General features: G+C 39.5%; 2 protein-coding genes and 1 pseudogene across 2 annotated transcripts; all 3 read left to right on the forward strand.

Moving 5' to 3' along the window:
• Nucleotides 1-1,907: 1,907 nt before the first annotated feature.
• On the forward strand, nt 1,908-2,870 carry LOC136169258 (olfactory receptor 8A1-like). The gene has a single exon (XM_065937053.1). It carries the CDS (start codon nt 1,911-1,913, stop codon nt 2,868-2,870), a length of 960 nt encoding a protein of 319 aa, XP_065793125.1. The 5' UTR covers nt 1,908-1,910.
• A 9,265-nt stretch (nt 2,871-12,135) lies between these two features.
• LOC136169149 (olfactory receptor 8A1-like) lies at nt 12,136-13,065 on the forward strand. Its single transcript, XM_065936925.1, has one exon. The coding sequence runs from the start codon at nt 12,136-12,138 to the stop codon at nt 13,063-13,065; it is 930 nt and encodes a 309-aa protein (XP_065792997.1).
• Nucleotides 13,066-13,691: 626 nt separating this feature from the next.
• Nucleotides 13,692-13,831, forward strand: LOC136170131 (small nucleolar RNA SNORA42/SNORA80 family; annotated as a pseudogene).
• The last annotated feature ends 1,679 nt before the right edge of the window (nt 13,832-15,510 follow it).

Here is a 15,510-nt window from a genome sequence, read left to right on the forward strand (position 1 = left end):
ATACACATGTAAGTACATATATGCATCAAAAAATCTAAAATGATAGTCATGAATGCTGCTAGCCTCCAAGGAGCAAGAAAGTGGTATTGTATTTTTGCTTGTTTGTGTTTCTGGTTTTCTAAAATGCACATATACTGCCTTGATACCTTTTTAAAGTACATCTGAAACTGACAATAAAATCTGTCCTCTATGTCCAAAATTCAATATATTAAGTTTACTAAGTAATAATAAAGTGCTACGCACAATATAACCTACAGCAAAGCAACACAGTTCACTGACAATGAAACACACTGGTGGTCAGAAGTCTGAGGTTTTGGACCCAGTTCTGTGTCTTGCTTGGCTTTATGACTTAGGGTAGTTGAATTTTTAGGCTTCATTTTCCTAGAGAAGAGGGAGATAATAGCATTCATATTTTTTATATGCTGTGCACAAGTTAACACATCCAGTGTAAAACACATTCCACCACAACAGTGCCCCGGGCTATAGGTGCGCAGATTTCTAAGGCTACACACTTGGGCCAAGGGAAGAGCTCACAATCAAAGGAAAGCAAGTCCTTGATAATTAGGAAGCCTCGGGAAAGTCACTTTTGTCTGGCACTGTGGTTTTCTCAATGTGAACATGGGCTTAAAAGTTCTGCTCTTAGACATATTTATCTACATACCTAAGATTTGTGGGAGAAGTTAATGAGACTGACCTCTGAAGAGCATTATACAAAAGACAGTAACTGTATAAGTAAGCAATTAAAACAGTGAAAATTAAAGGGTTTTAGCTTAAGAAATACTTGTCATACAAGGGATATCTATAGATATACTCAGCAATGATAATCCATGCTTCTTACAGAAGCATGTCTATAATTTCAGTACTTTGTCATTAAGGAGATAATGGGGCCATGGTTTGATATTATGATCTGAAAATAGACCTAAAAATAATAACAATAATATTGAGAACTTACTCTAGACTATAGAAGGTACCATAGCCCAGGCTTCATGACAGATATATTTTAATGAGAACCTCTGTGAGTGGAAAGCAACCATCAATACTTTTTAAATGCTCCAGGTGATTATAAATACAAGAAATGTTGAGAACAATTGCCTTGGCCATGATTTGATAAAAATCTAAGAACAAATTCCAGACACACAATGGCAACTCACATTTTTATAGGAACTAATTTCTTGAAAAAATATTTCTAACTATGCAATATCCCATACTACTTTTACAATCAACTTTGGAATTAGTATCACTATTATTAATATTTTCATCTTTCAGTTACAGAAATTGACCTGTAACTAAAAGATACAGATATAGTAACCATTTCACCCTAGTACTGCATCAATTTGAGATAAGTATTCATATGCTCAAAATAAATGAATACTTAAGACTTGCATATACCACAGAGAAATTTCATTTCTGAAGCAAATACATCTCCAACTATAAAATATGAATTCTATGTTTATTACCTACAGGATTGAAGTTTTCAGGTTTGAGCCTGCATCAGCCTTTCCTGGAGACAGTATGATACACAGATCACTGCGTCCCATCCCAGAGTTCCTGACTTGGTAGGTCTGGGGTAAGGCCTGAGAATCTGCATATCTGATGTCTTCAAGTGACGCCAGTGATGCTGGCCCAGGGACTTGACTTTAAAAATCACTAAGATATTTCAGAAACGTGAATGCTGTAAAAGTTCTAGATCTTGCCCCCTTTTCCTCTCATCTCCATGATCTTTGAAATACCTGGCATCTGGTCTTCCTCCCAAAAAAAAAAACAGCAGGATAAAGGAGCATTCATCAGGAAGGATCCCAGGATCGCTCAGCTGGCCTGAGATGCACAAACTAGCTTGATCAAACAAAGCACAATGTGGGTTTTCACAGAGATCTTCTTTCTGTCCCCACAGGACACCCAACCAGAGGAGAATGGTTGCAGAAAATCACTCCACAGTGACAGAGTTCATTCTTGGAGGTTTAACAAATCAACCAGAGCTCCAGCTCCCCCTCTTCTTCCTCTTCCTTGGGATCTACTCTATCACCATGGTAGGGAACCTGGGCGTGATAGCACTGATTTGTCTGAATGCTCCGCTTCACACCCCCATGTACTATTTCCTCAGCAACCTGTCCTTCGTGGATCTATGCTACTCCTCTGTCATCACCCCTAAGATGCTGGTGAACTTTGTGTCCGAGAAGAACACCATCTCCTATGCAGGGTGCATGTCCCAGCTCTACTTCTTCCTGGTGTTTGTCATTGCTGAGTGTTACATGCTGACAGTGATGGCCTATGACCGCTATGTTGCCATCTGCAGACCTTTGTTTTACAACATCATCATGTCTCATGGAGTCTGCTCCCTGCTAGTGGCTGGGGTCTATGCCATAGGATTCATTGGTTCAACCATAGAGACTGGCCTCATGTTGAAACTGTCTTATTGTGATTTCTTTATCAGTCATTACTTCTGTGACATCCTCCCCCTCATGACGCTCTCTTGCTCTAGCACCTATGACACTGAGATGACAGTCTTTGTTCTGGCTGGATTCGACATTGTAGTCACCAGCTTAACAGTCCTAATTTCCTATGCCTTCATCCTGTCCAGTATCCTCCACATCAGCACCACAGGGGGAAGGGCCAAAGCCTTCAGCACGTGCAGCTCCCATCTTGCTGCTGTGGGGATGTTTTACGGAACAACTGCCTTCATGTACTTGAAACCCTCCACAGCCAGTTCCCTGGCCCAGGAGAACGTGGCCTCCGTATTCTACACCACAGTGATCCCCATGCTGAACCCCCTGATCTACAGCTTAAGGAATAAGGAGCTGAAGGCTGCCATGCAGAAAACTCTGAGAGAGAAATGTTTTGATACAAATGCTATTACCCTTTTTCAATTTTAAAAATAAGTTGTTTGGGATCCCAGAGGGAAGCCCCTGAATGCTCCCCACCCGGGATGGGAAACCCTCCCTTCTCTGCACAGCTGGGTGACTGCACCTGCCTCTTTCCCTCTTCCTTTGCCCCCTCCTCATTCTCTACCTCATTTCTATATGAAGCTAGCTGATATCAAGTTCTTTTTTTATTATTTGTGGTCTATTTTCCTTTTTCTGTACCTTTGGTAAACTCTATTATCTCTATTGTAATTTAACACAAATTTTAGACTTTCACAGGCTCACAGATATAGAGAACAAACCAGTGATTACTACCAGGGAGAGGAAAGGAGGGAAGGCAAGATAAGGGTAGGGGATTAAGAGACACCAACCGCTACATATGAAATGAATAGGTAACAAGGATGTATAGTACAGCACAGGGAAATATAGCCATTAGTTTACAGTAACTTTAAATGCAATAAAGTATAAAAATATTGAATCACTTCGTTGTACATCTGAAACTAATTTAATATTGTAAACCAGCCATACTTCAATAAAAAGTAAACTTTAAGCATTGAGTTTGAAAGTCAGCCACTTTTTTATTATCGTCTATGTAGAAAATATTACTCAATTTAGTTCCTCCTTTTTGCACTTGGGAGTATACAAGGCAAAGAGAAGTGGATTGAAAGTCACCAACAAGTGATGCCCAGAGCATTTCTCATCTAGACTTCCTCCTCTCCAATCTCTCACTCCTTTCTCCTGATCTCTACCAAAGGACTTGTACTTGATTCCTTTGTGTGACTGTCTTAGTAACAATAATAGCAATGCCAGCCACCAACATGTTTGGGGAGACTTACTCTGAGCAATACAACTCTTGTAAATGCTTTACATGCATGATTTCAATGACACCTCACAACAGTTCAGTTCTGTTGTTTTCCCCATGTCATGGGAAAGTGGAAACTTGGTTTAGTAACTTTCTCAAGGTCACACAGCCGGTAAACAAAGACACTGAGATTCAAACCAAAGTCTAAGTGACTTCAGAACTCACACTCTTAACTCTCAAACATGCCCTTTGCTTTAGGCTGGCGCATCACCTTCTGAACAGCCTGCCCTTTCAATTTCACATGACTCCTAAAACCAGTTCCTCAGATCCCCACCTTTGGTCATCTGCCCTAGCCCTTTCCTATTTGTAGACAGCTTCTTCGGTAGAACTAAGGGAAGATTACACTAGAGTGACACTCTGGTTTGCCTGGCACTTCACCACTTTTAGCACTGGAAGCCCACACCCTGAAAAATCCCTTGGTCCCACACAAACCAAGATGGTTGGTCACCCAGATTATGCGTTGCTGCAAGCCCTCTTGTCCTGCTTAATTAACTCAGAAATCTACCGCCAACCTCACCCAGTAAATCCAGTGGCAATGAGACAAAGTTTCTCCCCACTCCCCTTGCTTTATGCCAATATCAAGGATACATGTCTTAGACTCAGCAGCCTGATATAATGCAAACACCTTGTACAGTGTAGATATCTTGTCATTTCTAGCTAATTTTGGTATTCTATTGTTTATATCAGTGATTTATTAAGGGAAACTGGAATAACTCTAGTTTTCTCAAGCAGAAATGGCATTAACAGAGGAAATGACTTGGTAAGTTTTTTTGAATGACTACAGAAAGGGTCAGGATGCCCCTCAAAGTGACTTCACAGCAGATGTGATCTACTCGTCAAGAAGCTCCAGCTTCCACTGTGATCAATGCCACCCTGACAAGTGGCCCTCATACTCACAAAATCAGTAAACTGTAACTGAACCCAGGGATTGAACATCACCTGGCAAATTGTTACAGACACAAACTTGAGGTTCCTGCTACAGAATTAGGGGGTGGGCCCCAGCAATCTATATTTTAATCGATCTCCTGTTGATTATGATATACACTAAAAAGTGAGATCCTCCTCACTCCCACACTTAAAATTTCACACAAAAAACATTTAATTAGTGAGAACTAATTCACTTTGCCCACCTGATGTGAAGAGCCTACTCACTGATGCCAGGAAAGATTGAGGGCAGGAGGAGAAGGGGACGACAGAGGATGAGTTGGTTGGATAGCATCACTGACTCAATGGACATGAATTTGAGCAAATTCCAGGAGATTTGCTCCTGGCGTGCAGCAGTCCATGGGGTCACCAAGAATCAGACATGACTTAGCAACCAAACAACAGGAAAATTCACATCCATGACTATAGCTACAATGCAATTTGGAATATGGAATTTTCAGCTTTTTAACCTGACTAGAAGGAGGGTAGAATGGATATTGAGAGAGTCATTCCAAAGTGTCTACTCTACCTATTTTTCATGGGGAGGAGGGCACCCCAGACTGGAATGTAGTGTTATAATTATCTGTTTTGAACCTTATGCCCCTGCACCATCTTCCTGCTGAAATGAAAACAGCACTTCTTTTTCCTGCTTTTCTTACACATTTTCCTGTTTATCTGAATATATAATAATTTTTGATATGATGCTGCAGATTTGTTGACTTTCTTAACTGTTTTTTGTTCCTTTAAAATGTCTTTAAGTTTATTTTGGCAGCCAGTTAAGCTACTTGAGTGTCTTGATGTTTCTGAGGCTTAATATTTAAGTTTTGTTAGTACATATCAAGTATAGCTTTTATTCTAGAACAAATGTTAAGCACTAATGTTAAGATATAAAACTTCTGAGCACTCTAGGGAATGCTACAGGTTTTAAAGTTAATCTCCTTACTGGCTTATTGTTAGTCAGTAAGTCTTGTCTGATTCTTTGCAACCCCATGGACTGCAGCATGCCAGGCTTCCCTGTCCATCAGTATCTCCCAGAGTTTGCTCAAACTCATGTCCATTGAGTCGGGGATGCCACTCAACAAACTCATTCTCTGTCACCCTCTTCTCCTACTGCCCTCAACCTTTCCCAGCATCAAGATCTTTTCCAATGTGTTGGGTCTTCACATCACGTGGTCAAACTATTGGAGCTTCAGCTTCAGCATCAGTCCTTTCAATGAATATTCAGGGTTCCCAGACCTGTGTAACTCTGATAATCACTTATTAGCTTAAAGTTTCCAGGTATTTATTCTTTGCCCAACTTTATGGGGATCTATCTTAGAAACATGTGGACTAGACAAAACTCAGACAAAGACACAAGAACTCATTTCTGTCCCTCTTTCCCTGTGACTTGCTATGCTTCACCGCCCATTCCAACTACTTCCACCTCCCAACATTTTGCTCCACTCTTCTCAACTCATCAAAAATGTTGTCCTTTGTTTTCATATACCTTCTTTGGGCCATGATCTAGAAAGTATCCCCAGACAAATAGGATAAATATAAATCTCCTGTCATTTGTTCCTCTTCTGTCTTGGGTCATAATTCAGCATCAATGTTGTCCAATGTCTGAAAGCACTTATTTTATATATATCATCCAGTTTTTAATTGCTTGTGGTGAATGGCTTATGGAAAGAACACAATTCAGTCCATAGCACACACCCACAAGTGAAAGAATATTATTACATTCTACAAAAATTAGTTAAGACACATTTCAAAAATGATACAAGGTGTGAAAGAATAACAAAACTCAGAAAAATGCAATAATTGTACAATAGCTCAAGAAATTACTGGAAATAAAAAGAAAAATAATTTAGGAAATTAAATTGAATTAGAAGTAAGAGAAGAGACAATAAACACAACAGATGATACTTTAGGAGAACCAGAAGGTGGAAAGGGGGGATTAAAAGAAAAAGAAAGAAATGAAGAAATTTATGGGAAGAAACAAATGTGAATACCAGGCAAAGGAGATCCAATCTTTGGTGAGAAGTCACAAAGGAGAAAGTAAAGCAAGGGACAGAACAAACAAAGAAAACTGTAGATCAAGGAAAATTTTCCCAGTTTTAAATAGAGATACATACAGATATAGAGAAAGAGATGGAGATGGATATTTGAAGGACATATTGAAAAGAAACATCACACCTAAGAAAACTGCTGTAGAATGAATATCAGAACATATCCTCAAAAAATTATTGAGAACCACACAGTACAAATTCTTGAGTTCTTGTTGAAAGACCTATAAACATTAACTAACCCAGAAGCAATGAACCCCTTTAGTGCCTAATTTGTAGCCTTGAAACCCCACTGCATGCCTGCATGCTCAGTTGCCCAGTAGTGCCAGACTCTGCTGCCCCATGGGCTCTAGCCCACCAGGCCCCTCTGTCCATGGGTTTCCCAGGCAAGAATACTGGAGTGGCTTGCCATTTCCTCCTCCAGGAGATTTTCCCAAGCCAGAGGTCAAACCTGTGTCTCTTGTATCTCCTGAATTGCAGGTATATTCTTTACCACTGCGCCACCTGGAAAGCCCTTGAAATACCGTATCAGGACTAAAAGTAACCAAGTTTCTTGGAGAAATGGTTGATTTCTAGTTTGAAATTTATGAAAGAAGTTCAGAACATTTGTCATATCAACTAGTAATTAATATTAGAGACTAACTGTACTATGTCCATAAGACTTAAGAGACAAACTGAAAAGAATTCCACAGGCCAAAGACTGAAAATTTTGAGCAACAAAAGGATAATAATTTCAATGGACTGAAACACATAAAAAATGATTAAATTAGTGAGATTATAAAGATACTACCTAAAAAAATAACCAATCATCTTTAGAAGATACTAAGAAATTTTAAAATTAAAAAATGAAGGTGATGTGTTTTTATATGAACTGTGGTGATGGATACTCAAATTTGTGCATGCAAAAAATTTGCAGTGAAGTAAATGTACACACCAAGAAATGATTATAAATAAAACTGAGGAAATCATAATAAGATCAGTGGATTGTCTATAGCAATGTGTGGTATTCCACATATGATAATTTGGAAAATGTTACCGTTGCAGAAAGCTGCCTAAAGTGTACACAGGATCCCTCTATATTATTTCTCAACCTACATGAGAATCTACAATTATCTTAAGAGGAAAAGTCTAATTTGAAAATCATCATTAGCAACATTTCCATAAATGATATATTCCTGAATGTATTCTTGACAATTGCATATTCTTATAAACATATTTCTGTTATGAAAGATAATATATGAGTGAAGAGTTCTTATGTCTACCTACTTATGCATCTCAACTCCTGCCATTCTAACACTGTTGGTCTACAGGTGCAGCAGCAGGGGTGACAAATTTGGCATTCCTTATAAATTCATATTCGTTTACTGAAATTATACAGTGTGTTTTATAAAAAAAATCTTGAGTCTATATTAAACCCTTTAAAATAAACATTTTAAGCCTATCGATTTTGCTTGATGGTGAATAACTAATGATGAGTAACAAGCTTAATGGTAGTGATTGATAATGGCAATGAAGGTAACCACAGAGGTGGTTGTGGTGGTGGTGGAGTGTTGCTTCTGGTAGTGGGATGATGATGATATAGTTGTTGGATGTATAATATTTGAAAAGAGGCATTAGACTATAGTTTCCCAAGCAGAAAGATGACCCTCCCAATAGAAGGATAATTAACACACCTGGGAGACAAAAAAAACATGATTCCTGGCACAGATGCAAACCAAGACTCTAATTGTTCCTTTACTAAGGTCTCCAGTCTCTGAAGTGACTGCCTCCCAGGAGAAGTCCTACCCATGAATATATATGGCACTTTCTGTTTCTTCTCTTTATATATATATAAAAAGAACCCCAACTCTCCTAAGCTCAGGGACCCATTTTACATGACAGTGCTGGTCCCTTTGAGTAAATTTAGGACTAGATGTAAATCTAAATGGTCCTCTCATTTTCTGATATTTGCTTCCCAACTGTTGAAGCCAAGGCATCCTCTATAATTTTCAGAGGACTCTGATCCATTTTTCCTCAGCACAGGTACTTAATTATGACTTACAGCAATTGTATGAGACATATATTTCTTCCATAAACTTCTAATGTATTCTATTTGCAACTCTGTGTTTATCTTCATCTCTAAGTGGTGTTTCTTCACGTGCTATGTTCTTATGGGCAACAATCCTGAGCCTCTTATGGTCTGGTAGAACTGGAGGTAGTGACTGATATCAAACATGGGGTCATATTTTCCTATTTTATATTATTAGGTGATTATGAGAATCAATAACTAAATCAATGCTGTCTAGGATTTTCCCATCAGCACTTCACTAAGTAAATGGCACTCACTCTGTACTGCCCTGTAAAGCACTTTGATTCCTGGTAATGGTATATTCCAGATGGATTTTCTCTTAATATGCTGTTTATTGTTTTCAGAGGTGGAAATTGAGTAGAAGAGAATATGTTAAGATATTTTAATCTATTGTTGCTACCTAGAGGAACTTTTTCTGCTTTGTAATAAATGGAAATGATATTCAGAAGTCTTAGCTGTCTCTAATACTCTCTCTTCATTAGTTAATATGAAGTTAACAATTTAAACAATAACTTAAAATGTAAAGCTTATAAATGCAATGCATGTTTTCTTGTCTTCACACCATATCCTTAGGATTTAAAGATTCTTACCCCTAGATAATAAATATAGTTAGTGTCAGAGTTATTATTATTATTATTATTATTACAGGGGTCAAACAACACAACATATTTTAAAGTGCTGCAGTTAAAAAAGTAGGTTATGACAGTTTTTAAATACACATGTGCTGACACACATAGGTACATGTATGTATTGAAAAAATATAAAAAATAGTCTAGACTATTGTATTTCTGATTTTGTACAATGCACATGCATTTCTGATTTCGTACAATGCACATGTACTGCCTTGGTAATTTTTTAAAATATATCAGAAATTGACAGTAAAATTTATCATTTGTGTCCAAAAATTCAATAAATTAAGATTGCTAAGTAATAACAAAGTGCTACACATAAGATAACCTACAGCAAAGCAACATAGTTTACTGAAAACAAAAACAGACTGGTAGTCAGACATCCTGGGTTTTGGACCCAGTTCTGTGTCTATAACTTATTTAACTTTTAGAGTTTCTGTTTCCTAGAGAACAGGAAAATAATACAACATTCCTCTTTTTTATATGCTGTGCACAATCTAAGACATCAAGAATAAGGCATGTTCAACCACAACATTGCTTAGAGCTGTAGGTTTGCAGATTGTAAGGCTACACGCTTGGGCCAGGGGAAGAGCTTATGATCAAAGAAAGCACTTCTGCCTAAAAATATTATTTAGCATTTGAAAGAAAAATAATAAAATCAGAAGAATAAATATTCAGTAAACACAAAAGAAAAAAAAAAAGCACTTTCAGTTCCCAGTCCTTGGTTATTAGGAGGTGTCGGAGGAGTCACTTTGTGTCTGGCGCTTCAGTTTTCTCAATATAAAAGTGGAATGAAAATTCTATGCTAAACACATTTGTCTTTCTACTCAAAACTTTTCAGAGGAGTTAATGAGATTGACCTTTAATGAGCATTACACAAAAGTTAAAAGTGAAAGTCACTTAGTCATATCCAACTCTTTGCAACTCCATGGACTGTAGCCCACCACGTTCCTCTATCCTTTTGATTTTTCAGGCAAGAATACTGGAGTGGGTTGCCATGTCCTCCTCCAGGGGATCTTCCCGACCAAGGATGGAACCTATGTCTCCTGTGTTGCCTGCACTGCTGGAAGATTCTTTACCATCTGAGCCACCAGTGGAGGTCTTCCCCCAATGGGTCAGCAGGAAAAGGATCAACCTACAATGCCCAAGACACAAGAGACGCGGGTTCCATTCCTGGTTGGGAAGATCCCCTAGAGGAGGAAACGGCAATCCACTCCAGTATTCTTGCCTGAAAAAATCCCATGAACAGAGGAGCCTGGCGGGCTACAGTCCAGTGGATTGCAAAGAGTCGAACATGACCGAGCAACTAAGCACAGCAGCACACAGAAGTTAGCAGCTGCATAATGAGCAAGGAAAATAGTGCAGACTAAGGGCTTTAGCTTAGAACATAGATAGATAGATAGATACAGATATCAGGAAAGGGACATCTATAGGTATCCTATCCTGCAAGGATGAGCCACGTTTTCTTACAGCCATGTCTATAATGTCAATACTTGGTTATTAAAGAGACAATGGCTTGATATTATGATCTGAAAATAAAAACAACAACAATAGTGAAAAGAGCTATTGAGTACTGCCTCTAGAATAGCAGTTCCCAGTTATTTTTGGCACCAGGGACTGATTTCATGAAAGACAATTTTTCCACAGATGAGAGTCAGGGTGGGGGTGGGGATGGTATGGGGATGATTCAAGTGCATTGCATTTATTGTGCACTTTATTCCTATTATTAATACATCAGCTCCACCTCAGATCATCAGGCATTAGATCCCGGAGGTTGGGGACTCCTGCTCTAGACAATACTAAGTGCCAGGACCAAGGTTTTACCACAGACAGATTAAATGAGAACTTCTGTGGACCAAACACAGCCATCAATATATTTTAAATGCTCCAGTTAGTTATAATTATACAGAGTTGAGAATGATTGCTTTAGAGCCTGAAGTCCAGGAAAAAACTAAGAAAGAATTTTTGAACCTAATGACAATTCACATTTTTTTATAGGAGCTGACTTCTTGAAAAAAAAAATTTTTAACTATGCATTATCCCATATTATTTTTACAACCACCATAGCTCTTGATATCACTAATTTCTTCATTTTTAGATGCTGAAATTGACTTGTAACTCAGTGATACTGTTGTAACTACCGTATCACCTAAAACTTCATCAATTTGAAATAGACTATCATAGGTTCACATTCAGTCAATATTTGGGCCTTGCACTGATGACAGGGGAATTTCATCTCTGAAGCAAAGTACATCTCCAACTACAAAATATGAATGCTAGCGCTTATTACCTACAGAATTGAGGTTCTCAAACTTGAACCTGCCTCAGCCTCACCTAGAGACAGTATGATATACAGATCACTGGGCCCCATCCCAGAGTTCTTTCCTGACTTGGTAGGTCTGAGGTGAGGCCTGAGAATCTGCATCTCCAATGTCTTCAGGTGATGCAAGCAATGCTGGTCCATGGACTAGACTTTCAGACCCACTGCTCTAGGATATTTCAGAGACATGAATGTGATAAAAGTTCTGGATCTTGCCCCATTTTTTTCCTCATCTCTATGACCTTTGAAATACTCAAGGTCTGGTCTTCCTCCCAAAATAAACAGCAGCATTAGGGGTCATTCATCCAAAAGGATGCCAGAATCACTTAGCTGGCCCTAGATGCTCAAAACTAGCTTCACCAAGCAGTGTAAGAAGCAGCCTTTCATGCAGTTCTCTCCCATCCCCACAGGGCCCCCAACTGGAGGGGAATGGCTATGGAAAATCACTCTACAGTGACAGAGTTCATTCTTCAGGGTTTGACAGACCGGCCAGAGTTTCAGCTCCCACTCTTATTCCTCTTCCTTGGGATCTACTTGGTCACCATGATAGGTAACCTGGGCGTGATATCTCTGATTTGTCTAAATGCTCCGCTTCACACCCCCATGTACTATTTCCTCAGCAACCTGTCCTTCGTGGATCTCTGTTACTCTTCTGTCATTACCCCTAAGATGCTGTCGAACTTTGTGTCTGAGAAGAAAACCATCTCCTATGCAGGGTGCATGTCCCAGCTCTACTTCTTCCTGGTGTTTGTCATTGCTGAGTGCTACATGCTGACAGTGATGGCCTATGACCGCTATGTTGCCATCTGCAGACCTTTGCTTTACAACATCATCATGTCTCATCAAGTCTGCTCCCTGCTGATGGTTGGGGTTTATGCCATGGGTTTCATTGGCTCAACTATAGAGACTGGCCTCATGTTGAAACAGTCCTATTGTGAGCACCTCATAAATTATTACTTCTGTGAAATCCTCCCCATTATGAAGCTAACCTGCTCTAGCACCTACCATGTTGAGATGACAGTCTTCTTTTTGGCTGGATTCAACATCATAGTCACCAGCTTAACAGTCCTAATTTCCTCTGCCTTCATCTTGTCCAGTATCCTTCACATCAGCACCACAGGGGGAAGGGCCAAAGCCTTCAATACATGCAGCTCCCACTTTGCAGCTGTGGGGATGTTTTATGGAACAACTGCCTTCATGTACTTGAAACCCTCCACCGCCAGCTCCCTGGCCCAGGAGAATGTGGCCTCTGTGTTCTACACCACAGTGATCCCCATGCTGAACCCCCTGATCTACAGCTTGAGGAATAAAGAGGTAAAGGCAGCCATGCAGAAAACTCTGAGAGGAAAACTGTTCTAAGTCAAATGTTATTATTATTCTTTCTCAGTTTTAAAAATAAATGGTTTGGAATCCCAGAGGGAAGCCCTCTGAATGTTCGCTCAGCTGGGATAGGAAACAGCCCCTTCTCTGGATGACTGGGTGACTGCTCCTGTCTCCTTCCCCTTTCTTCCCACCCTCTCTTTCCTCTCATTTCTGTTTGAAGCCAGCTGATGTTGAGTTCAAGTTTTCTCTCATTAGGAAACATTTTCTCTATTCTGACACTGAAAGATGAACTCCCCAGGTTGGTAGGTGCCCAATATGCTTCTGGAGATCAGTGGAGAAATAACTCTAGAAAGAATGAAGGGATGGAGCCAAAACAAAAACAACACCCAGTTGTGGATGTGACTGGTGATGGAAGCAAGGTCCGATGCTGTAAAGAGCAATATTGTATAGGAACCTGGAATGTTAGGTTCATGAATCAAGGCAAATTGGAAGTGATCAAACAGGAGATGGCAAGAGTGAACATCGACATTTTAGGAATCAGCGAACTAAAATGGACTGGAATGGGTGAATTTAACTCAGATGACCATCGTATCTACTACTGTGGGCAAGAATCCCTTAAATGAAATGTAGTAGCCATCATAGTCAACAGAAGAGTCTGAAATGCAGTACTTGGATACAATCTCAAAAACAACAGAATTCCCCCTGGGCCTCTCATAGTGTCCCATGCCAGAGCAAACGCGGCCCCGAACCATTGCCTGGCCTCTGCCAGTAGGCTGCAGGCACTGAAGCGGGTTGCACAGTGGAAAAAAAAAAAAAAAAAAAACAGAATGATCTCTGCTCTTTTCCAAGGCAAACCATTCAATATCACTGTAATCCAAGTCTATGCCCTGACTAGTAATGCTGAAGAAGCTGAAGTTGAATGGTTCTATGAAGATCTACAAGACTTTCTAGAATTAACACCAAAAAAAGATGTCCTTTTCATTATAGGGGATTGGAATGCAAAAGTAGGAAGTCAAGAGATACCTGGAGTAAGAGGCAAACTTAACCATGGAGTACAGAATGAAGCAGGGCAAAGGCTGTTGGAGTTCTGCCAAAAGAAAGCACTGGTAAAACCAAACACCTTCTTCCAACAACACAACAGACGACTCTACACATGAACATCACCAGATGGTCAACACCAAAATCAGATTGATTATATTCTTTGTAGCCAAGATGGAGAAGCTCTAAACAGTCAGCAAAAATAAGAACAGGAGCTGACTGTGGCTCAGATCATGAACTCCTTATTGCCAAATTGAGACTTAAGTTGAAGAAAGTAGGAAAAATCACTAGACCATTCAGAAATTACCTAAATCAAATCCCTTATGAATATACAGTGGAAGTGAGAAATAGATTTAAGGGACTAGATCTGACAGAGTGCCTGATGAACTATGGATGGAGATTTGTGACACTGTTGAGGAGACAGGGAGCAAGAGCATCCCAAAGAAAAGCAAATGCAAGAAAGCAAAATAGCTGTCTGAGGAGGCCTTAAAAATAACTGTAAAAAGAAGAGAAGCCAAAAGCAAAGGAGAAAAGGAAAGAATTTGAATGCAGAATTCCAAAGAATAGCAAGGAGAGATAAGAAAGCCTTCCTCAGTGATCAGTGCAAAGAAATAGAGGAAAACAACAGAATGGGAAAGACTAGAAATCTCTTCAAGAAAATTAGAGGGAATATTTCATGCAAATATGGGCTCAATAAATGATAGAAATGGTATGGACCTAACAGAAACAGAAGATATTAACAAGAGGTGACAAGAATACACAGAAGAACTGTACAAAAAAGATCTTCATAACCCAGATAATCACGATGGTGTGATCACTCACCTAGAGCCAGACATCCTGGAATGTGAAGTCAAGTGGGCCTTAGGAAGCATCACTATGAACAAAGCTAGTGGAGGTGGTGGAATTCCAGTTGAGCTATTTCAAATCCTAAAGGATGAGGCTGTGAATGTGCTGGACTCAATATGCCAGTAAATTTGGAAAACTCAGCAGTGGCCACAGAACTGGAAAAGGTCAGTTTTCACTTCAATCCCAAAGAAAGGCAATGCCAAGGAATGCTCAAACTACCACATAATTGCACTCATCTCACACGCTAGCAAAGTAATGCTCAAAGTTTTCCAAGCCAGGCTTCAACAGTAAGTCAACCATGAACTTCTAGATGTTCTAGCCAGTTTTAGAAAAGGCAGAGGAATCAGAGATCAAATTGCCAACATCTGCTGGATCATCGAAAAAGCAAGAGTTCCAGAAAACATCTTTTTCTACTTTATTGACTATGCCAAAGCTTTTGACTGTGTGGATCACAATAAACTGTGGAAAATTATGAAAGAGTTGGGAATACCAGACCACCTTACCTGACTCTTGAGAAATCTGTATGCAGGTCAGGAACAAAAGTTAGAACTGAACATGGAACAACAGACTGGTTCGAAATAGGAAAAGGAGTACATC

The sequence above is a fragment of the Muntiacus reevesi genome, chromosome 5 (assembly GCF_963930625.1).
Source record: "Muntiacus reevesi chromosome 5, mMunRee1.1, whole genome shotgun sequence".
NCBI lineage: Eukaryota > Metazoa > Chordata > Mammalia > Artiodactyla > Cervidae > Muntiacus > Muntiacus reevesi.